Source organism: Triticum dicoccoides, chromosome 6B, assembly GCF_002162155.2.
Source record: "Triticum dicoccoides isolate Atlit2015 ecotype Zavitan chromosome 6B, WEW_v2.0, whole genome shotgun sequence".
In the NCBI taxonomy this organism is placed as follows: domain Eukaryota; kingdom Viridiplantae; phylum Streptophyta; class Magnoliopsida; order Poales; family Poaceae; genus Triticum; species Triticum dicoccoides.
The window spans coordinates 369,828,403-369,852,231 of record NC_041391.1 but is presented as its reverse complement, the minus strand read 5'-3'; the positions used below and the strand labels follow the sequence as shown (position 1 = coordinate 369,852,231).

General features: G+C 51.0%; 1 protein-coding gene across 20 annotated transcripts in view; it reads right to left on the bottom strand.

Moving 5' to 3' along the window:
- The window catches only part of LOC119325709 (senescence-associated protein OSA15, chloroplastic-like), a 50,720-nt gene that overhangs the window by 7,835 nt on the left and 19,056 nt on the right, over positions 1 to 23,829 (bottom strand). For 19 of the 20 annotated variants that reach the window (XR_005157646.1, XR_005157648.1, XR_005157645.1 and 16 more), the window contains exons 8-11: positions 17,008 to 17,054; positions 16,760 to 16,841; positions 16,612 to 16,680; positions 16,428 to 16,531 (exon numbers count right to left, since the gene is read on the bottom strand). Coding sequence is in view for 16 of the 20 variants with exons in the window: in XM_037599426.1 (XP_037455323.1) it covers positions 16,428 to 16,531; positions 16,612 to 16,680; positions 16,760 to 16,841; positions 17,008 to 17,054 (302 nt within the window). In the remaining 4 variants the exon portion in view is untranslated. Of the gene's footprint in view, positions 1 to 15,990; positions 16,115 to 16,427; positions 16,532 to 16,611; positions 16,681 to 16,759; positions 16,842 to 17,007; positions 17,055 to 23,829 lie in introns of those variants that run through there. The other variant, XM_037599441.1, reaches the window with a different exon arrangement.

The following is a 23,829-nucleotide window of genomic DNA, read 5'->3' as shown; positions in this document are numbered from 1 at the left end:
CAATTTTGACATTCTTTAACTCATTTTGAAGCTCTTGACATCCCCCTTCCCACAAAAATACCACCAACATCATTTGACTCCATCAAATTTTGTGAATTTTGGCATCTTTGCCTAGGCCCTCCACCATATCATCCGCATAGCCACCACCGACTTCCGCAACCTAACCCATTTTGCTTGCCATAGCATTAGTGGTTGCTTGAGTAGTGATTCGAGTCTTCTAAGATGTTTCGGCTACTTAGGGACGATTGCTTCTTCATCAACCACCACCACCATTTCCGCATAACCTTAGCCACCATACACTTCCGACAACCCAACTTAACCCAATAGTTGTTTGAGCTTGTTTGAGTTGTGGCTTGTGTCTCCTAAGGTGTTTCGGCTACTTAGGGACGGCAACTTCAACTCCGACACGTGTATAGCTCATCATTCCACTTCCGCATTGCCTAGTGCAAAACCACCACCGCTTTCCGCTACCACCATTTGACATTTGTCATTTGAGATTTTGAGTTTGCGGTTTTTCCGTTTCCTAAGGTGTTTCGGCTACTTAGGGACGAGTCTCCATCATCTTGGTATCTACACCAAGAACACTGCCACTCATCATCCCAAAGGACGGTAACCTCGACGACACCATTGTATATTCCCCTTGCAAATTGCATTGTTAACCCCTAGCCCATTTTGCGTTACTTGCCTATCGAGACTAGCCATTTGAGTATTGCCGGCAACGTTACTTGTGCACATTAGTGATCATACTTCCCATTGCATACATACCATATCATATTGGTATCATATCTTGTGTCACAAGTTTGTTCCCGCATATACACAATTGCTATCTTGTTTTGTGCATTGTGCAAAAGTGGCCATAGAAGAAAACGAAATAAAGCTTTTAAGCAAAAAAAAGAAAGAGAGCAAAGAAGCTTGTAAGCAAGTGCCATAGCATCATACCACATTGCATATAAGATTGTCATATCCGATCATCTTGGATCATCTTGAGAGAAACACCGGGAACCATACATACATAGCATACTTGGGATAGAAGTTTATCCATTTTGCATCTTATAGGTTGTGCACAAGTGTCGTATCCGCCTATCGAGCAATCGTGCTAGCGTCTCTCTTGAGTTGTGCAACACGAGCGTTTTCCGTGGATTCCACATTTTGTGCTCATTCGTTGGTTGCACGACCCCATTTATCTATCCGTGTGTGTGTTTCCGTGTGCCACATATTGCTATTGGTCCATTTGTTTCACTTGCGAATTTGTGAATCTCTTTCAACATTATTAACTCTTGCTAACATTTTGCATTAAATTTTGTGCCACTATCCTCACCGAGCTCCACTATAAGCTTTACTTGTGTAGGTATGAGAACCGACAAGGATTGGTACCAATAGTGCTATTTCATTGTCCGCATTTGAGTGAACTTGATTCATTGTCAACTTCGGTCAAGGTACATTGGTATAAGTTCTTCTCTTTCTCCTACTCATATTTGCTCGAGTTTTGTGATGGATAGGCAAGGCATTTCCTCTCCGGTCTTCGACAACAACGACGACATGAACAACTACATAACCAAAGCGTCTATCTTCGATCTACAACGACAAGTGCAAGGCGCACAATCAAGATTGCGAGAGCGCATCGAGAACATCTCCATCGACATTCATCACTCCGAAGCAGGGAGAAGGGACTACTTCGACAAGAAGCTTGCCGCACATAAAGAGGAGCAAGATGCAAGGATGGAGGAGATTAGAGCCTTGATCAAGTCTACTTCCCCTTCGTCATCTTCAAGGCGGCGGCGACCAAGTCGATCATCTTCGGAGCACAAACAAGATGCAAGCGCAAGTCGTCCAAGTCAACATCTACATGGCGACCACCATCATGTTTGTAATAAACATCGTCATGAAGGGCAAGTCACCTCCAAGCATCATGTGCACGACGACGACGAATGCCAACGAGCTCAAGCATGACAACGACATCATCATCATGAAGATGCTCCACAAGCGCAAGTGCACAAGTCCCAACAAGCCCTACTTCACGCCAAGTCCAAGCTTCATAAGCACAAGAGAAGACCGCGAGACGACCACCACCAAGACGGCGCTACAGCTACATCAACCACTTAGGCATCTTCGCCAAGTGTTCTCAAGGCATCTTCGCCTATGGACGTACGGCATCTTCGCCTACTTCCCACAAGTACGCCTACAACGACTTCATCAAGTCCAAGGGGACCACCTTCGAGAGAGGGCGACACTTCCATCTTCGGAAGCCCCCCAAGGAAGATGGCCGAGCATGGGAAATTCCCTTCGGTCATGGAGATGAGCTACGAGGTGCCACATCACATGGGCTTCTAACACCAAGACGGCGACAAGACGGTCGAGCATGGGCCATCCCCTTCGACCACGGCGACAAGCGCGAACCTCTTCAACAACATGAAGACGACGCCCACATTGGACTCCTCCTCTGAGTCAAGCTACGCGACCGCGCATGGAGACATTTGCACCAACATCTCTCCGACACCCACATATGTTGAGATGCCCCAAGTGCCTTGTGAGGAGAGCCACCACCACATGAGTGACATGAGTGACTCCACCATACGTGACATTGAGAGCATTTCCTATGAGAGGATGAGTGTGACCACCACTAGCCCCACACATGAGATCATGCCACACATCCTATGTGAGGTTGAGCGCCATTTGAGTGACTCCACCAACCATATGAGTGAGAGCATCCTTGAGGGAGTGAGTGAGCCACAACACTTAGTGAGTGAGGTAGTTGACACGGCATGTGAGGCCACTATGATTCCTAACGACTTAACCTCTACTCTTAGTGTGTTTTCTTCTTTGGTGCTAGGTCTCCTACATGACGACATGCCTATACGCGACGAGTCCATCCCTTCAATGGAAAAACCGATGGCCATGGTGGACGATGATACACCCCCCACATGGTTCCATCAAGATAAAGATGACAACGAGACGATCTTCAACACCTCACCTACAACACATGAGTGACGCTCCAAAGGTAATATAGGTGATGGTGCTTCTCTTGTCCCACTAGTGGACTCTCTTGACCTTGATTGCTCCCATGATGTTGACCCACCTATTACCATGCTTCATGCTAGTGAAACTTCTTCATGCCTTGAATTACCTATTTATGATGAATATGATGATGAGCATGTTGAGTTGCCTAGTTGTGATGCTATGCTCCATATGTGAAAATTCTTTTGGTCACGTCATGTTTGACAATCCATTGAACTTGTCATATGCTATGAGTGAGATTTCCCATATTGCATCATTACAATCTCAACATAGTAACTATGCATGCCCCATTAAGATAAATCCTATTTGCACATATGGCATAGATGACAAGCCCATGGTTATTGGCATTTGTTTTTCATGTGATGATATTGCCACGCTTCCTTTACATGACTTGTGCAATTCATCTACTATGTCATGCCATGATCACATTGTTCCAAATATGCATTGTTTTGGATGTTGTCAATATTCTCCATGTGATGTTTCCATTAATGCTCATGAGGAGACCCCCATAGCTTCCTCATGCATATTAGGAGATTTTCATTCATCCCATCCTTTGCATGATTTCCATGATTGCTTGCACCATATGCATTTCATGAATAACAATGCTCTAGATATTTCTCGGGATGCATTACACAATTTGAGTCTCCATTATGCCATACATAATAACAAACCTATCATGATGGATGACATGTTTCTATATCGCGCATCTCATTTATTTGAACATTGGATATTTTGTGCTAACCGACACAAGCACGTGCGCATCATAATGGATGATGTGTACATATACCATGCACACACAATTTTTCCTTTGTCTTTGTTTTGTGTAGGTACTCATGTATACTCGTCAACCTCTCAATCCCAAGAGTTGACGAAACGAGCTCTTGAGAACAATGATGCTTTGGGATCCCGTGGACTATCCTTACCACCGTTCCCTTCGCGCAAGGACTACGCGCATCTCTTCTACTTGGCTCTCACACGGCTATGGGCTATTTACCACTTGTCACCTTATGCTCATTTTCCCGTGTTCACTTTGCATGTTATACTTGCTTCTATGCATTTTCCATGCAATTGTGACCCTTGCTTGCATCTACCCATGATTCACCATTATGATACTTCTATGTGTATTTGCATGCTTGGTGGAGATCCTTGTTGCTATTGCCATGTTTATCATGTGCCTCATACTATTGTTGCTCCTTGTGTTGGGAGAGTCATGATGTTACATTGCTATTTACATAGGACTTCTTGCCAACACCATGAACCTACTTTCCTCATACCTTGCTTTCATGCTTGTGCTATGACATGTGAATTATTCATGTCCACTATTTGCACACATGACATGCTTGCCATGATTCTTTCTAGTATGTTGCATCTTCGCACTACTAGCATGCTTGACTTGATTGTTAAGATTGCTTGCTTGGTTGCATCACCCATGTTCCACTCTTACTCGCTTTCTTGGGTTGATGACATCTATGCCCATGCCTCTCACATGATATATCTTGATCATTGTCTCATGTGTCCATTAGTTGCCTCTTTCATATCCACTTGTATTGAGTGCAACCATACTATGCTTATTGATCTTGGAGACTTTGACACCTTACTTGTGATGCATGCTTGTTTGATTGAGCCTATTGCATTTGGTTGTAATCGCATCATATGCCTCCATGCTATGAAATGCTTCCTTGTCCTTTCTTATGATGAGCATGATGCATACACTTGTTGGGTATATTACCACTCGAATGATAGGTTTTGCATGTCCGCTAACCTCATTTGTTTTTCCAAGTGTTTGTCATGTTCTTTCATTTGGGAGGATTCACAAGGCGGTGCCGTTATGAGACATATTGGTTATGTCAGGGCATACAAGATGCGCAACTACATCATCCTTGAGACACTCCTAAAGGTGAACCCCTTCTCTTTGAGCCATCCTCAAATACGCATATTGGATGGGTCACTCTTTCATTGTTGTTTCCTTCTTGTTGTCTACATGATACATCTTGTGAACGGAAGAGCGACATTGGAGATTGGCTACATGGACCTTCACATTGAGGAGCGCTCGCACTTATTGGATGCACCTTCGAACCTCCACTCATGCCCCGACATCGAGCATTGGTATACCACCACCTCCACTTTTGTTGGTTGTGCTCACACATGTCATGCTCGATGGACATATCATACTCACCACAAGTTTGCACCCCATGCATGGATTGACTCCCATTATGCTTGTCTTGTTGCATCTATTCCCATGTCATCCATGATATATGAGCTTGTGCACTTCCTTAGCAAATTTGTTGTGATCTTCCTTGATGGCATATTCATACATAAGGATCACATTGCCTTCCATCAATTGCATGATAGCTTACACATATTGAGCATCCATTGCCATATTCATGCTATTGATAAACCGTCTCACTATGACATCATTTTGCACCGTGGTTGCATTGATCATATTTACAACACATTTGTGTGCACAATGATTGCATTTCCTCCCATGAATGCTTTGCATCTCATTCTAGATCATCTTGATAAGCTTCAGGCGCTTTGTCACGACCAATCTTGCCGCACGGACTCATTCTTACATGATGGACACTTTGTGTGCGCTAACCATTTATTCCCGAGTGTTGCTTGTGTTTGCTCTTTTTGCATGTCTATCACTCCGGCGACACCTTAGACTACTTGGATTGCGCCATGTCTTCAACTCCGTCCAACTACAAGTTCGTCCCCAACAACCGTTTCCATGGTGATGAGGATCACGATCCGAGGTCGGATCTTTCCCAAGGGGGGGGGGGGATATGATGCGGAGCATCCCACGTTCATCCCCATGTACACTCCGACTACTCTCCAAACCCTAAGAGGACTTATGACAAGACCTCAACTATACGCCATTGGACACAAGGTGAACTCGCTCCTCTCCGAACCTTCACTTCCCACATGTGAGACATGGTTACTACCTCATATATATGTGCTATGCATGACCAGGAACAAGGAGGAAGACCATGGACAAGACGACGAGGACACCAAGTACAAGGACCAAGAGAAGGAGCTGCCCGAAGCTACAGCGGCCGGACGTCCGTCCAGGACCGGACGTCCGACGACTCCCAGGCTCCGGACGACCGGCCCCCTCCGGACGACCATGCCAACGACCACCGAACCAAATCTGCGGACATCCGAAGAACTCCAGACGTCCGGGACCCCGCGAGCCTCCGGACGACCGGCCCCCTCCGGACGTCCGACCGAAGCGCACCCGAGCCGAATCTACGGAAGTCCGAAGAGCACCGGACGTCCGGACCTTCCCGAGCCTCCGGACGTCCGACGCCTGTCTGCGCACAGTGTGTTGGGCCGCAGCCCATGTACCCCTTCACTTACCCCTTCGTGGCCCTAGACTATATATACTCCTCCACCTCCTCCTAGTTAGATTTAGCGTTGATTTAGCTCAATTAGAGATAGAGCTTCGCTCATCCACCGGATCTCCTCCTCGTGAGAGACCGCGGCCTCCTCGGAGAAGATCCTATCGGATTCAAGACCTCCTCATGGGAAGATCCCCTTGTGGATTTCAAGGCCTCCTCACGGAGAAGAACGGTTCCTATGTATCCTTACCTTTGTTGACTTTGGATCTCGTGTATCTCTTTGTGTTCTTTGATCTAGCACTTGTGTGACCGATTCCTTGTTGGTTGAGTGTTTTCCCTCGTTCCTCCCCGTGATTTCCTCGTGTTCTTCCGCTCGTTCTTCGTGTCTCTCCGTAGGATCCACTCCAAACGTGAAAGATCGTCCACATAGGGTTCCACCCTACATCACTATCTGAGTGGGAGTTCATTAAATAATTTAATTAGATGAACTTAATTATCATGAACTTAGTCTAAAATCTTTGCAATATGTCTTGTAGATCAAATGGCCCACGCTAATGTTGCCCTAAACTTCAACGCGTTCCTAGAGAAAACCAAGCTGAAAGACGATAGTAGCAACTATACGGACTAGGTCCGGAACTTGAGGATCATCCTCATAGCTGCCAAGAAAGCATATGTCCTAGATGCACCGCTAGGTCAAGCACCCGTTTTCCCAGCAACTCAAGACGTTATGAACGCTTGGCAGTCGCGTAGTGATGATTAGTCCCTGGTTCAGTGCGGCATGCTTTACAGCTTAGAACCGGGGCTCCAAAAGCGTTTTGAGCAGCACGGAGCATATGAGATGTTCCAACAGCTGAAAATGGTTTTCCAAGCTCATGCCCGGGTCGAGAGATATGAAGTCTCCGACAAGTTCTACAGTTGTAAGATGGAGGAGAATGGTTCTGTCAGCGAGCACATACTCAAAATGTCTGGGTTGCACAACCGCTTATCTCAGCTGAGAGTTAATCTCCCGGATGACACGGTAGTCGACAGAATCCTCCAGTCGCTCCCACCTAGCTACAAGAGCTTTGTGATGAATTTCAATATGCAGGGGATGGTGAAAACCATTCCTGAGGTATATTCAATGTTGAAATCAGCGGAGGTGGAGATCAAAAAGGAACATCAAGTGTTGATGGTCAATAAAACCACTAGTTCCAAGAAAGGCAAGGGTAAGAAGAACTTCAAGAAGGATGGCAAGGGAGTTGCCGTGCCCGGTAAGCCAGTTGCCGGGAAGAAGCCAAAGCATGGACCCAAACCTGAGACTGGGTGCTTTTATTGCAAGGGAAACGGACACTGGAAGCGGAACTACCCCAAGTACTTAGCGGACAAGAAGGCCGGCAACACCAAAAGATATATGTGATATACATGTTATTGATGTGTACCTTACTAGTACTCGTAGTAGCTCGTGTGTATTTGATACCGGCGCGGTTGCTCATATTTGTAACTCAAAACAAGAGCTGCGGAATAAGCGAAGACTAGCGAAGGACGAGGTGATGATGCGCGTCGGGAATGGTTCCAAGGTCGACGTGATCGCCGTCGGCACGCTACCTCTACATTTACCTACGGGATTAGTTTTAAACCTCAATAATTGTTATTTAGTGCCAGCTTTGAGCATGAACATTGTATTTGGATCTCGTTTAATACAAGATGGCTACTCATTTAAATCCGGGAATAATGGTTGTTCTATTTATATGAGAGATATGTTTTATGGTCATGCCCCGCTGGTCAATGGTTTATTCTTAATGAATCTCGAACGTGATGTTACACATATTCATAGTGTGAATACCAAAAGATGTAAGGTTGATAATGATAGTCCCACATACTTGTGGCACTGCAGCCTTGGTCACATTGGTGTCAAACGCATGAAGAAGCTCCACGCAGATGAACTTTTGGAGTCTCTTGATTATGAATCGTTTGACACATGCGAACCATGCCTCATGGGCAAAATGACCAAGACTCCGTTCTCCGGAACAATGGAGCGAGCAACCAACTTATTGGAAATCATACATACTGATGTGTGCGGTCCAATGAGCGTTGAGGCTCGCGGAGGCTATCGTTATGTTCTCACCCTCACTGATGACTTAAGTAGATATGGGTATGTCTACTTGATGAAACACAAGTCTGAGACCTTTGAAAAGTTCAAGAATTTCAGAATGAGGTAGAGAATCAACGTGACAGAAAAATAAAGTTCTTACGATCAGATCGTGGGGGAGAATATTTGAGTCACGAATTTGGTACGCACTTAAGGAAATGTGGAATTGTTACACAACTCACACCGCATGGAACACCTCAGCGTAACGGTGTGTCCGAACATCGTAATCGCACTCTATTGGATATGGTGCGATCTATGATGTCTCTTACCGATTTACCGCTATCATTTTGGGGATACGCTCTAGAGACAGCTACATTCACTTTAAATAGGGCACCGTCTAAATCCATTGAGACGACACCGTATGAATTATGGTTTGGGAAGAAACCAAGCTGTCGTTTCTAAAAGTTTGGGGATGCGATGCTTATGTCAAGAAACTTCAACCTGAAAAGCTCGAACCCAAGTCGGAAAAATGCGTCTTCATAGGATACCCTAAGGAAACCATTGGGTATACCTTCTACCTCAGATCCGAAGGCAAGATCTTTGTTGCCAAGAACAGGTCCTTTCTGGAGAAAGAGTTTCTCTCGAAAGAAGTAAGTGGGAGGAAAGTAGAACTTGATGAAGTACTGCCTCTTGAAGCGGAAAGTAGCGCAGCTCAGGAAGATGTTTCTGTGGTGCCTGCACCGACTAGAGAGGAAGTTAATGATGATGATCAAGGTACTTCGGATCAAGTTGCTACTGAACTTCGTAGGTCCACAAGGACACGTTCCACACCAGAATGGTATGGCAACCCTGTCCTGGAAATCATGTTGTTAGACAACGGTGAAACTTTGAAATATGAAGAAGCGATCGCGGGCCCAGATTCCAACAAATGGCTTGAAGCCATGCAATCCGAGATAGGATCCATGTATGAAAACAAAGTATAGACTTTGACAGACTTGCCCGATGATCGGCGAGCGATAGAAAATAAATGGATCTTTAAGAAGAAGACGGACGCGGATGGTAATGTTACCATCTATAAGGCTCGACTTGTCGCTAAGGGTTATCGACAAGTTCAAGGGGTTGACTACGATGAGACCTTCTCACCCATAGCGAAGCTGAAGTCCGTCTGAATCATGTTAGCAATTGCCGCATTCTATGATTATGAAATATAGCAAATGGACGTCAAAATGGCATTCCTTAACGGCTACCTTAAGGAAGAATTGTATATGATGCAGCCGGAAGGTTTTGTCGATCCTAAGAATGCTAACAAGGTGTGCAAGCTCCAGCGCTCCATCTATGTGCTGGTGCAAGCATCTCGGAGTTGGAACATTCGCTTTGATGAAATGATCAAAGCGTTTGGGTTTATGCAGACTTATGAAGAAGCATGCGTTTACAAGAAAGTGAGTGGGAGCTCTATAGCATTTCTCATTCTATATGTGGATGACATACTATTGATGGGAAATGATATAGAACTTTTGGAAAGCATAAAGGCCTACTTGAATAAATGTTTTTCAATGAAGGACCTTGGAGAAGCTGCTTACATATTAGGCATCAAGATCTATAGAGATAGATCGAGACGCCTCATAGGTATTTCACAAAGCACATAACTTAATAAGATATTGAAGAAGTTCAATATGGATCAATCCAAGTAGGGGTTCTTGCCTGTATTGCAAGGTGTGAAATTGAGCTCGGCTCAAAGCCCGACCACGGCAGAAGATACAGAAAAGATGAGTGTCATCCCCTATGCCTCAGCCATAGGGTCTATTATGTATGCCATGTTGTGTACCAGACCTGATGTAAACCTTGCCGTAAGTTTGGTAGGAAGGTACCAAAGTAATCCCGGCATGGAACACTGGACAGCGGTCAAGAATATCCTGAAGTACCTGAAAAGGACTAAGGATATGTTTCTCGTTTATGGAGGTGAAGAAGAGCTCATCGTAAAGGGTTACGTCGATCCTAGCTTCGACACAGATCTGGATGACTCCAAGTCACAAACCGGATATGTGTATATTTTGAATGATGGGGCAGTAAGCTCGTGCAGTTGCAAACAAAGCGTCGTGGCGGGATCTACATGTGAAGCGGAGTACATGGCAGCCTCGGAGGCAGCACATGAAGCAATCTGGATGAAGGAGTTCATTACCGACCTAAGAGTTATTCCCAATGCGTCGGGCCCGATGACTCTCTTCTGTGACAACACTGGAGCTATTGCCCTTGCCAAGGAGCCCAGGTTTCACAAGAAGACCAGACACATCAAGCGTCGCTTCAACTCCATTCGTGAAAATATTCAAGATGAAGACATAGATATTTGTAAAGTGCATACGGATCTGAATGTCGCAGATCCGTTGACTAAACCTCTTCCACGAGCAAAATATGATCAACACTAGAACTCTATGGGTGTTTGATTCATCACAATGTAACTAGATTATTGACTCTAGTGCAAGTGGGAGACTGTTGGAAATATGCCCTAGAGGCAATAATAAAATGGTTATTATTATATTTCCTTGTTCATGATAATTGTCTATCATTCATGCTATAACTGTATTGATCGGAGACCGTAATACATGTGTGAATACATAGACCACAACATGTCCCTAGTGAGCCTCTAGTTGACTAGCTCGTTGATCAACAGATGGTCATGGTTTCCTGACTATGGACATTGGATGTCATTGATAACGGGATCACATCATTAGGAGAATGATGTGATGGACAAGACCCAATCCTAAGCATAGCACAGGATCGTGTAGTTCGTTTGCTAAAGCTTTTCTAATGTCAAGTATCATTTCCTTAGACCATCAGATCGTGCAACTCCCGGATACCGTAGGAATGCTTTGGGTGTACCAAACGTCACAACGTAACTGGGTGACTATAAAGGTGCACTACAGGTATCTCCGGAAGTGTATGTTGGGTTGGCACGAATCGAGAATGGAATTTGTCACTCCGTATGACGGAGAGGTATCTCTGGGCCTACTCGGTAATGCATCATCATAATGAGCTCAAGGTGACTAAGTAGTTGGTCATGGGATCATGCATTACGAAACGAGTAAAGTGACTTGCCGGTAACGAGATTGAACGAGGTATTGGGATACCGACGATCGAATATCGGGCAAGTAACGTACCGATTGACAAAGGGAATTGTATACGGGATTACTTGAATCCTCGACATCGTGGTTCATCCGATGAGATCATCGTGGAACATGTGGGAGCCAACATGGGTATCCAGATCTCGTTGTTGGTTATTGGCCAGAGAGCTGTTTCGGTCATGTCTGCATGATTCCCGAACCCGTATGGTCTACACACTTAAGGTTCGATGACGCTGGGGTTATAAGGATGATTTGTATGTGATTACCGAATGTTGTTCTGAGTCCTGGATGAGATCCCGGACGTCGCGAGGAGTTCCGGAATGGTCCGGAGGTGAAGATTTATATATGGAAGTCATCATACGGTCACCGAAAATATTCGGGGGTATACCGGTATTGTACCGGGACCACCGGGAGGGTCCACCTGCCCCGGAGGGCCTTATGGGCTGTAGGTGGAAGGGAACCAGCCCCTAAGTGGGCTGGGCGCCATCCCCCCCCCCTTTGAGCCCATGCGCCTAGGGTTGGGGGGAACCCTAAAGGGGGCGCCCCCCTTGCTTGGGGCGCAAGCCCCCTCCCCCTTGGCTGCCGCCCCCCCTCTAGATCTCATCTAGAGGGGTCGGCCCCCTTTCCCCTTTTCCCTATAAATAGAGGGGTGGAGGGAGGGGTGCAGCACGACATCCAAGGCGCAGCCCCTCCCCTCCCCAACACCTCTCCTCCTCCGTGTGAGCTTGGCGAAGCCCTGCCGGAGAACTGCCACTCCATCACCACCACGCCGTCGTGCTGCTACTGGAGCCTTCTTCCTCAACCTCTTCCCCCCCCCTTGCTGGATCAAGGCGCGGCAGACGTCACCGGGCTGTATGTGTGTTGAACGCGGAGGTGCCGTTGTTCGGCGCTTAGATCGGAATCCACCGCGATCTGAATCACTACGAGTACGACTCCTTCATCCGCATTCTTGAAACGCTTCCGACTCACGATCTTTAAGGGTATGAAGATGCACTCCCCTCTCTCTCGTTGCTAGTTATTCCATAGATTGATCTTGGTGATGCGTAGAATTTTTTTTAATTTCTACAACGATCCCCAACAAGGTCGGCATCAATGGAAGAACAACCAAAGTGATCATTGATGGTGGTAGTTGCCACAGCTTGGCAAGTGAAGAACTTTGCTCCAAGTTGTGTTTCGAGTACAAGTGTCGTCCTCAACCAGACAAGTTCTAGTGGAATAGTGACACTGGCACTATCAAGGTAGAGCACACTGTTAAATTATGATCGAAATTCTACAGTATTGGACTAGACGTAGTACAAACGGTGTGGGCCTTTGCGGTCGTACCAACGCATACGAGTACAACTCGCTTACTTGTCCTCCATAGACTCTCATGTATTGCCCTCATATATGCTAGAGTTGTGTCAAATATTGTGTACAAGGTAGGTTATAGTTGGACTCTGTGTAGTATATTGTTTAGATAGGATATGGAGTCGTGTCCTAGTAGGACACTTGTATCCTAGGCCTCTCATATATAGCGGGGGTAGGCACACGATGTAACCTATGCCAACATAATAGCACAGGCGCGCAAGGGGGAGCCGGAGGCGTGTGCCAGTGCCTGGGTGGCCGGTGTGCGGTTTTGTAGCGGTGTCATGGGGAGGAGCGTCCATAATCAGGCCCCGGGGATGTAGCCATATCGGTGAACCTCGTTAACAAATCTCAGTGTCGTGCTCGTGTGATTGCTTGATCCTCGGATGATCGACGGAGTGCCTCGTATTTATTCTAACAAGTGGTATCAGAGCTAGGTTGTTTGGAGGCTATGGATTGTTGATCTAGAGAAGAACACGTGAAAATTGTCGATGAAATATAGCGAGATGCAATGAGTATGATTGGAGACATGGCAGCGGATGTTGTCGCGTCGATGGATCAAGGTTGCTCTTGAAGATTTAGGAACGACGGTGTCGTGTTTGGAAATCAAAGCAATTCAATCAAGAAGAAAGCAGATCAGAGAAAGGCGCGTATGCACACAAGGCTAGACGTGCGGCGCTTGAACAATCGATCGGGCGAGCGTACGGGTGGCGGAATCGTGCAGCGGCGGCGTATAGATCGATACGATTTATTGGAAGCGGCGGCGGCGTCACGCTTGCGGGGTCCAGGAGCAGCTCGGACTATGAACCTGTGGACGTGGCCCACTAGCTGGCCCATGCATGTAGGCCAAGCGGGCTGCTGTGCTCGTGCAACTAGCGGGCGTACAGGTAGACGAACGAGTGTGAGCAGAGGGACCGAGGCTGAGGTGCGTGGTGTTTGGACTAAAAAAAATAGCACAAGGACCAAGAATCAGACCGTGATTGCTATCTGAGAAAAGGAAAGAAAGATAAGTCCAGAAGCTACGTGTCAACGTGTGATGGATTGGAGTTTGACTAGCGTCATTGATCCTTTGGTACGTGCACAATTGAAGGTTTTATATATGGGACTTTAGTTTCTGTTCTCCTTTTGTTTGGTACACAGTTAGTGTATGGATGGCAGCTGCACTTGAGGATTTGACGAGTCTGGAGCGTGCTAAGCGGGATTATGCATATACATAGCGTCGGTTGATGCACATATGTGCAGGCCAGACACGACGCATGGTGGAGCATGATTGCGATCGGGTAAGTTCGGCTAGATCGGACTAGATAGACTGACGGATCGACGTGACTCGATTGGGACAGAAGACGGTGGTGGGATCGGCGACAGCGACATAGGATCGTGATGCTGATGGTGACCGACTTCTGGGCGTGGAAACACGTGGTGCAGGCCTGAGGGCTTGTGTGGCTTCAACAAGACTATGGCGCGGGATTGACTCAAGGTGGTGTATACATGGAGCTTGAAGTCGATAAGGCATATGGGTGGACTTATCATTTACCATAGAGTCATGTTGAAGGTGGAGCTGGAGTCTGGAAGACTTCACTTAGGTGCTGATTGAGGGGGTACGGCGTAAGTCGACAGAGAGTCGAAGCCTATTCAGCGGGAAAAGCGAGTGACAAGCAGTTTGGACTGGAGCCCAATGGTCTGATGGAAGCGTGAAACTCGTCATCAGTCGGTGATGATCGGTGGTACTCTGCAGTGGGGTTGAGTGGTGTGGGTACGCGACCCTTGAGACTCGACCGGGACAGCGGAGGCTCAACACGGTAATAGCGGCGAGGCGTGCGGTATGCACGGGACATGGAGACGGGCCAGGGACCCATATGGTCATACATATGGTGAGGCAACTGCGAATTTGACTCGGGATGACTACAAGCAACGGTGAAATTCCTTCAAGTTTCAGACAGGCAGTCAAAAAAGGAGTGGTGATATTGAATTCAGGTAACTCTTATGTGTGACACCCAATATGTGAGTTGTTCACTTTCACGCAGGTCAATGATCAGTGTGTGATGATGTTGGACGAATACTCTGGAAGTCGGGAGCACAAACTAGAGTAACAAGGAACTTAATTTTGCTCGAGTGTTGACTGTGGTCAAGAAAAAAAAAGGGACTACAAGTTGCAGGTGAAGTTATATGGAGTCTTTGGAGTAGCAGCGGTACTCATGGGATAAACTCAAGTCCAATGTACATGAAAGTTTGATGCATTGATGAATTCAAAGTGGTGGAGAATATTCGCCAAGGTGTAGTTTGTTAGAGTTGTGTCGAATATTGTGTACAAGGTAGGTTACAGTTGGACTCTGAGTAGTATTCTGTTTAAATACGATATGGAGTCGTGTCCTAGTAGCGCACTTGTATCCTAGGCCTCTCATATATAGCAGGGGTAGGCACACGATGTAACCTATGCCAACATAATAACACAGGCACGCAAGGGGGAGTCGGCGGCGTGTACCAGCGCCCGGGTGGCCGGTGTGCGGTATTGTGCGGTGTCATGGAGAGGAGCGCCCATAGTCAGGTCCCGGGGATGTAGCCATATCGGTGAACCTCGTTAACAAATCTCGGTCTCATGATCGTGTGATTGCTTGATCCTCGGATGGTCGACGGAGTGCCTCGGATTTATTCTAACAATATATACCCATGTAGTCGTACCTAAAGACGGTCTGTCCTCTCGTGCTTGTAATACTCCTCCATTATAGTGATTGCGCCTTCGTGCATTCGTGGTTTTTTCCCGCAAAGGTTTTCACATAAAAATCCGTGTACTCCCGTGTCTCGTTTATTCTCGTTTTATCTAACAAAGATACAAGATTAAGACGAGAGAATTAGAGTTGCGCCTCCTGTGCGCCGCCGCCCGCTGCAAGTGGCCGAGACCGACTGGAAGATTCGCTTCGCACCGCTGCAGAAATCTAGCCTAGTCTCGTTTACCGGATCAAAGGCAGATTGTTTTTTGGTGCGCCGCTGTCAAGTCGCGTGCGAGCCGCCGAGCCGCAGTTGCTGCTGTCCCGCGCGTGAATCAGTCACCACCCACCACGGTTTCAAGTTACGAGGAGATAAACTCCGTTTGTCCGCTCGTTCCTCGGAGATTTAGTACTACCTGATTAACTAGTACTAGTGCTTCTTGTGATTCCTCCCGTTTTCCTTCATGTTCTTCCTAAATCCGCCTCCAATTCACGAAGATCGGGCCACCCTAACGACTTGCACTGAAAAAAGTAAAAGCAGCTCCAGAACTAGTTTCGGCGGTTGTTCAAAAAAAAAAACTAGTTTCGGCGGGCGTTCTTTATAGAGTAAGTAAGGCACCCATGTGTGGGAGTCTTTAGTGATGTAACCAAAATGAAATTGTATGTTTTGATGCACGGACAAATTTGTGTTTCAATGAGATTCTGCAATAGCTTGTTAGTCTAGAAGTTATAACTAATTATGAGAAGAACGTAAACTACAAATAGCACCTGGTTACAGATCAGATTAAAGAAAGGAAAATGCAGTAAAATAAAGTCACAAAATGCTGCTATGCACCTGGTATTAACATCTGGAGAGCTTGAACATTCAACTATCAAGGAAACACTCTTTTTCCCATCCATAGCATCCAGGTCAATAAGAGCCGCTACTAATAATTCAAGCTTCATAAACAGAAAAAAGATTATTGGAACATGAATATAGAAAAGTTCATGTTTTACATATGAGTTTAAACATGGTTCACCTCCTCAGGATTGGTGTAGTCGATACCATCAGCCTCAGATAAGGCAGATGCCATATTAAGATATGCATCCTGTGAACAAAAATATTAAGGACATGTTAGCAAAGCAACGACCATGCTGCTACAAGTAACAAGTTACTGAACATACAACCTCTATGGCAGCGATTTGATCAGTAGAAACTTCACGAGGGAACAACTTAAGAATCTTCCCATTTTTCTCCAGTGTGATGAACCTTGTCAAATTTGCAAGGGAAATGAACCATCCATTGGAAGTTTGCGAGTAAACATATAGTTTAAATAAGACTAATCCATAGTGAATATGCAATAGGGATAAGTTACTCCTTAAACATTATTTTGCTTTACGGAACTTTGCATCTACAATTCATAAGAAAAACTTACTGATATTGTAGTTTGGTTGCCATCATGTCATGAATATCCCGAACAAACTGTATTAAATATCATAATATTACATGCAAGTATAAGGAATTAAGGATCAATAAACAGGATGCCATTGATGTAATAGCTGCATGATAATTGGCAAGTAAGGATAATTGACTAAATTAGTTCGTATAATCCAGATCTAAACTATAAGTGATTGTTTTGCCCAATAAATGCCTTGTTCTTTTATCATGGACTAGGGTCACTAGGCATCACATATACTATTATCCAAGTGGCCAAGTATAAACAGCGAATCTCTTGGCTGGCTACTTGTCAATGTGCTCTCAGAGTGGCAGATCAAGATGGTAGCACACCAGACAAGCGATCTGTTAGAGTAGTATATATATGGTCATGTAGCCTTTTCTCCTTACCCCATTGTGTAAGGGGTTTTCTGCATATTTTCTGCACCTGTACATGGTACTAGAGCCGGACGGCCGCCGCTGCTTCCTCTCCTATTCTGCTCCGGTGGAATCTTACCCATCCGTCCACGCCAGGTCCGATCCGCCGCCCTGGCCTGAAGCATCCACGCCCGATGGCCTCCTCAGCACGGGTCGGGGCGCTGCTTCTTATGGACGCCACAGCCGCCGCGTGGTCTGCAAGGTCGGGCAGACTTATCCGGCCACTGGCTGTTCGCCCGTGACGGCCCGCCCGAACCTGACGTGCGCATGCACAAGTATCCTCCCAATGTGTGCTTGTGCTTGTCCACTTGCGGCTGCTGCACCATCTTCCTCCGGTGCAGGCCCATGACATGGTGCACCAGCCTCCTCCACTTGCTGTCATCTGATTTGCGCCTGCCGCCTACTGATCTTTTTTCGAGAAAACGCAAGAAGAGCTTGCATTTCATTGCTTTGGAAAGAGGGTTTCGGTTACAATCCTCCTAGGAGGGAATTAAAAGGCTGAGGGCATGTTAGTGCACGTCCCAGGTTTGGGGCAAGATGGCACGAAGCCCGAGGGCGCCGGCTCTGGCCCAGAGGGTGGCCTCGTCTTTGATCTTCGTGAGCAGGTCGGTCGTCGAGGGCTGGCCTCTGTTGAAGACGCAGTCGTTGCGGTGCTTCCATATCATCCATGGGACGAGGAGGGTCGCGGAGGCGAGGCCCTTGCGCATGAGTGTTGGGGTGGCATGTCGCGCTGTGCGCCACCAGTCGTTGAGAGAGAGCTCTCTGTCGGGCGGGGCGCAGGGGAGCCTGAGCCAGTGCAGAACCTCATGCCAAATCTGTCTGGTGAAGGGGCAGGCGAGGGTGAGGTGGTGCATGGTCTCGGGGGCCTGATCACAAAGGAGGCAGCGTGCGGGGTGCTGCAGGCTGCGGCGGGCGAGGCGGTCGGCAGTCCAGCATCGGTCCAGGCGGGCGAGCCAGTGGAAGAAGCGGACGAGCGGCGGCGCCCAATTCTTCCAGGTGAGCTTCCATGCATCGCAGCCCAAGGAGCCATTGAAAGTGGCGAGGTAGGCTGATTTGGCGGAGTAGACGCCGCTTGTGCTCCACTTCCAGACTAGGCGATCTGGCTCGGCGGAGAGTGTCGTGGCGCTGATGGTTTGCCAGAGCTGTAGGTACTGCCCGATCTCGTGTATGCCGATCGTGCCGTGAATGTCCCGTGCCCACTTGTTGGCCTGGAGGCCATCGGCGACGGTCCGGAGCTTGCGGCGGCGCTTGGGGGTGCAGGCGTAGAGGAGTGGCGCGATCTCGCAGACGGAGCGACCGTCGATCCAGCGATCTTCCCAGAAGAGGGCCTTCGTGCCGTTCCCGATTTGCATGGTGGTAGAGGCGAAGAAGAATGAGCGCTCCTCAGCGGTGAAGTGCAGGTCGAGGCCTGCCCATGCTTTGGTGTTGTCCGTGCGGCTGAACCACAACCAGCGGGTGCGGAGCGCAAGGCTGGTCCGTCCGAGGTCGCGCACGCCGAGGCCACCGAGCGAGAGCGGCCTAGCGACGCGCTGCCAGTTGGCATGGCAGTGGCCTCCGTTTGCCTCCGCGCGCCCAGCCCACAGGAAGCCGCGCTGAATTTTCTCGAGTGCGCGGATGGTCTTCTTGGGTGGCACGAGGGCGAGGAGCTGGTGGATCGGTATTGCGCTGAGGATGGCTTTGACGTACGCAAGGCGGCCGGCTTTGTTCATGAGATGCGCCTTCCAGGTGGGGAGCATGCTGGCCGTTTTGTCGACGACGGGCTGCAGCTGTGCGGCCGTCGGGCGATGCAGGGTCAGAGGGATGCCCAGGTACGTGATCGGGAGCTCGGCGAGGGGGCAGCCCAACAGGTTGACAGCAGGCGTGACCTCATCAGCGGTGCATCGGATCAAGGTGGCCGAGCTTTTGTTGTAGTTGACGAGGAGGCCTGAGGCTCGGCCGAAGAGCAGCAGGATGCTCTTGACGGCGGTGATGTCGGCAACGGTGGGGTGACAGAAAAGGATCACGTCATCGGCGTAGAGGGAGACCGAGGGGATCGGGCGCCGGGGGTGTAATCGCTGCAGGACGCCCAGCTCCGTGGCATGGCGTAGAAGGCGACCGAGCGTGTCGACGGCGAGGACGAACAGCTGCGGGGACACTGGATCGCCTTGGCGAAGGCCACACCGGTGCCAAATGGTGGGGCCGGGGTCTCCGTTGATGAGCACCTTCGTGCTGGCCGAGGAGAGCAAGATGGCGAGCCATTACAGGAAGCGGTAGCCGAAGCCGTACTGCCGGAGGACCTCGAATAGGAACGGCCAGCTGATGGTGTCGAAGGCACGAGCGAGGTCCAGTTTCAGGAGGGCGCGAGGGGCCCCGAGCTGGTACAGGAGGCGTGCAGACTGGCGCACGAGGATGAAGTTGTCGTGCAAGCTGCGCCTAGGGATGAAGGCATTCTGGCAAGTGCTGACGAGGTTGCAGAGCTTCGGCGCGAGCCGGAGCGAGAGGACCTTGGCGAAGATCTTGGCGACGAGGTGAATTAGGCTTATAGGCCTAAAGTCGCCGAGACCGCGTGCGTCCGCGCGCTTCGGTAGAAGGGTGAGCAGGGCCTGGTTGAGGGAGCAGAAACCTCGACCGCGCAGCTCGTACAGTTGCTGGAAAACATCGATGAAGTCTTGTCGAACAATGGGCCAGCACGCACGCAGGAACTCTGCGGTGAAGCCGTCCGGGCCCGGAGCCTTGCGAGCGGGGAGACGCTTCACAGCGTTCCAAATTTCCTCGGCGTCAAAGGGGGCGTCGAGGTCGTCGAGGTTGGTGGGCGTGATCAGCTCGGAGAGGTCGAGGCGGCAGTCGCGGGGCGTCTCGTGGCCGAGCAGGGCGTCAAAGTGCGCGTAGGCCGCGGCCGCCATGTCGCGGGGGGCGGAGATTGGGGCGCCATCCACGGTGAGGCAATGAATCCGATTCTTCTGCCGGCGATACGTGCATTGCCGGTGAAAGAATGATGTGTTAGCGTCGCCGTCCTTTAGAGTTGCGATGCGGGCGCGCTGTCGGGCGATGGTGCGCTCGAGAGAGGCGAGGCCGAGGTAGGAGGCCTTGATCTGCCGTCGAAGCCAGTCTTCGTGCAGGGACAGGGGCCGGCTCTCCTGCGCCGTGTCCAGCCTGAGGAGGAGCTCTCTGGAGATAGCGAGCTTGAGGCGAACGTTGCCCACAGTTCGCATGCTCCAGCTAGTGAGCTTGCGCGCAGTGATTTGCATGCGCTGCATGAGTCGCCGGAAGGGGTCGCTGCAATGGGTGGAGTGCCAGGCGTCCGCCACAGTGTCATGGAATCCATCCAAGCGTGTCCAGAATTCCTCAAAGTGGAAACGGCGATGACCTGGCGGCACCGGTTTGCAATCAAGCAGCAATGGGCTGTGATCGGAAACAACGGAGGCGAGGCATCGGAGATGGCACTCCCCATGCAGTTCCTCCCAGTCGGGGGTACAGAGGACGCGGTCGAGGTGCACCAGGGTGGGGGGTGACTGCTCGTTGGACCACGTGTAGCGCCGGCCATTGAGGTAGACTTCTTTGAGGGCAAGGTCGTTGATCGCACGCCGGAAGCGACCCATCATGCGGCGGTTGAGATTGCCATTGCTCTTGTCTTCGTCACGGTAAATGAGGTTGAAGTCGCCACAAAGCATCCAGGGGCCGTTGCAAGCCGCCCGGACGTCACGAAGCTCCTGTAAGAAGGCGATCTTGTCGGCGTCTAGCTGCGGCCGATAAACCACGGTAATCCACCACGGTGTGCGTGCGCCGGAGGGGGCGGATACCTTGGCCGTCAGTGTGTGTGACGTGAACTCAGGGTCCGAGATGGCTACCTCCCTGCTTTTCCAGGCAAGCAAGATGCCGCCACGGGTGCCATCCGCGGGGAGGTAAACATAGTCGTCGAATTCCGAGCCAAGTGCTTCGAGGACAGTTGACGAGCAAACCAAACCCATCTTAGTTTCTTGGAGGCAAACGATGGACGCGTTAGCGGTTACAACGAGAGAACGAACGGCAGTACGGCGAGCGCGCGCGTTGAGGCCGCGCACATTCCAGATCAGAATCTTGGGCTCATGATCCATGGAGAAGAGGTCGACGGAGGGGCGCGGGGGCGCGGTCATGCCTCAATCGGGCTGCCGGCGACCACCGTGGTGATCGGCGCGATCGTGGGATCCGCTGGTAGCTCGCGATCAACCAGCGCGACAATGGCCGAGAGGATGGGCAGAGTGATGGGCGTGGCGAAGAGGCCTTCGTACGCCTTCATCTCAACCGAGGTGATCCTCTGGTCGACCCCGACGATGCCCAAGGTGCGCAGGATGTGGATCTGCGAGCGCCGTTCGGCCGTTGGGGGGGCTGCAGATTTGCAAGGTGTGGAGGCGGCCGAGCGTCCGCGCCGTGGGGTGAAGTTGGGAGGCACGCGTCGTGGCCGTCTGCCGGGGGGTGGGAGGGCCGCATCGATCTGCTTAGTGGCGGCGGCGAGGAAATCTCCCAGAGTCCAGAAGGCGGGCGCCGTCGCGCGTGGGCGGGATCGGCGAAGGGTGATTGGTGGGGAAGCGAAGCGTGCGGGAGGGCACGGCGACGTGACGTTGGTCGGATGAGTCATGTGCGTGCCTCCATGTTGGGTCGCCGCCTGCGCGTCCCCATGGAGGGCCTCCGTCGGCACAGCGCCATGATGGGCCTCATGCTGGGCCTCGGACGGGTGTGCCGTCTCGGCAGCGGGCCGGGTCGTGGCTGGCTTGTCCATGCGTGGTGGGGCCTCCACGGGATCCTCCCGTTGCTCCAGCACCGGTCCAGCTGTCGGTGCATGCGCCGCCAGGGCGGGGGTTCGGTCCGTGGACCGGTCAGCACTGGGCGCAGCAGCGCCAGGGGGGGACAGCGGCAGAGCGTTGCTTTGCCCCGACAGCGGATCAGCAGCAGGCGTCGAAGGCTGGGAGTCTGGCACCATGCTGGCCAGTGATTGGCCATCCACAGGGCTATCCTGATCCCTATGCATGTCATGGCAAGCCTCATCCGGCGCCGTCATCGTGTGGCCCGCCCCAAGAGGCAGAGGCGACGCGGGCGGGCTGGCAGGGGCTGGGTTGGGGGAAGGCCGAGCCAATAGCCGTCGCCCAGCTGTCGAGCTGGTGGGTGGTGGGATGCGAGTTTCGGGGCGGGAGGACGATGGTGGCGCGGGGGGTCCATCCCTGTTGCAGGCCGCCAGCCTTTCCTTTCCCTGATTCTTCCCCCTTTTGGTAAAGCGACAAGAGCCCGAGGGCCCCCCAGCAGCAGGCCAGGGGTCCATCATGCGTGTGCGCCTGGCAACGGCCGTACGTCTGCGAGGTTGGCACCACCCGGCGTCGACGGCGACCCCATCGGCGCGGCCACGGCGGCTGGACACGCGACAAGTCGCGGAGTCGACAGCCATGCCGTCCGCACGACCGTCAGTGGCGTTGGGGGAGCGCCGGCGCTTGCGCCCGCGGCGGCGGCCGCGGTGGCGTCCTGCAGCGTGCTCACGACCGATGTTTCCATCATTGCCGTCCGGTGCGTCGTCGTCGCTTGGGCCGGGGCCGTTGCGGGCGGGGGGCTGCGCCGGCCGGCGGGGTGTGGCCGAGATGAGCATGATGGAGACCGGGTAGATGAGGGTGCGCATGGCTGGCGAGAGGGTGCGATCGCGGGCGTGGTTGCGGGAGGGAACGGGCTCGACGATCTCCAGGACGGCCGCATGGCGGATGCTCGCAGGGTCGCGCGTGCGCGCGGTGAGGCGGAAGGTGGCGAGGTCGGCACGAGAGCGCGTGCTCGGGTGGAGGCGCTCAATCCAGCAGCTGGTGCCGAGGATATGCTCGGCGGTGGACAGGTGCCATGCGTGCGCCGGAATGCCGCGGAGCTCGAGCTCAACACTGCAGTCCAGGGAGCCGAGCTGCGCATGAGCAAGCTTGTTCCATGGGCGGAGCGCAAGGGTGAACCCGGGGCCGTTGATGAAGTGGTCGCCGGCGAGGCGGTCCATGAGCTCTCTGGTCGCGAAGATGAGGAGGAAACCCTCGGGGCGATGCGCGTGGATGGTGAAGTCGCCGGGCAGGAGGTCGAAGGATGCGTACATGACACTCTCGACGTCGCTGGCGGCGACCGCGGGTCTATCTCCAGTGATGGAGACGACCATCCCACGGCGCAACACCAGTTCAACCTCCTCCATCTCCACAGAGCGCGGTATGATGACGCGCACCGGGTCGACGGCCGGGGGCGGCGAAGGCTGGGGGGGCGCTGCGGCCGCCACGGGCGAGGGGGCGATGCGGAGTTGTGGCGCCTGGCGGGCGACCGTGGTCGGCGCAGCGGCGGCGGCGACGGCGGGGGGAGGGGCGCGAAGGACGCCGCTGTGGTACTTCCAGCAGTCCCGCGAACCGTGCCCGGAGTAGAGGCA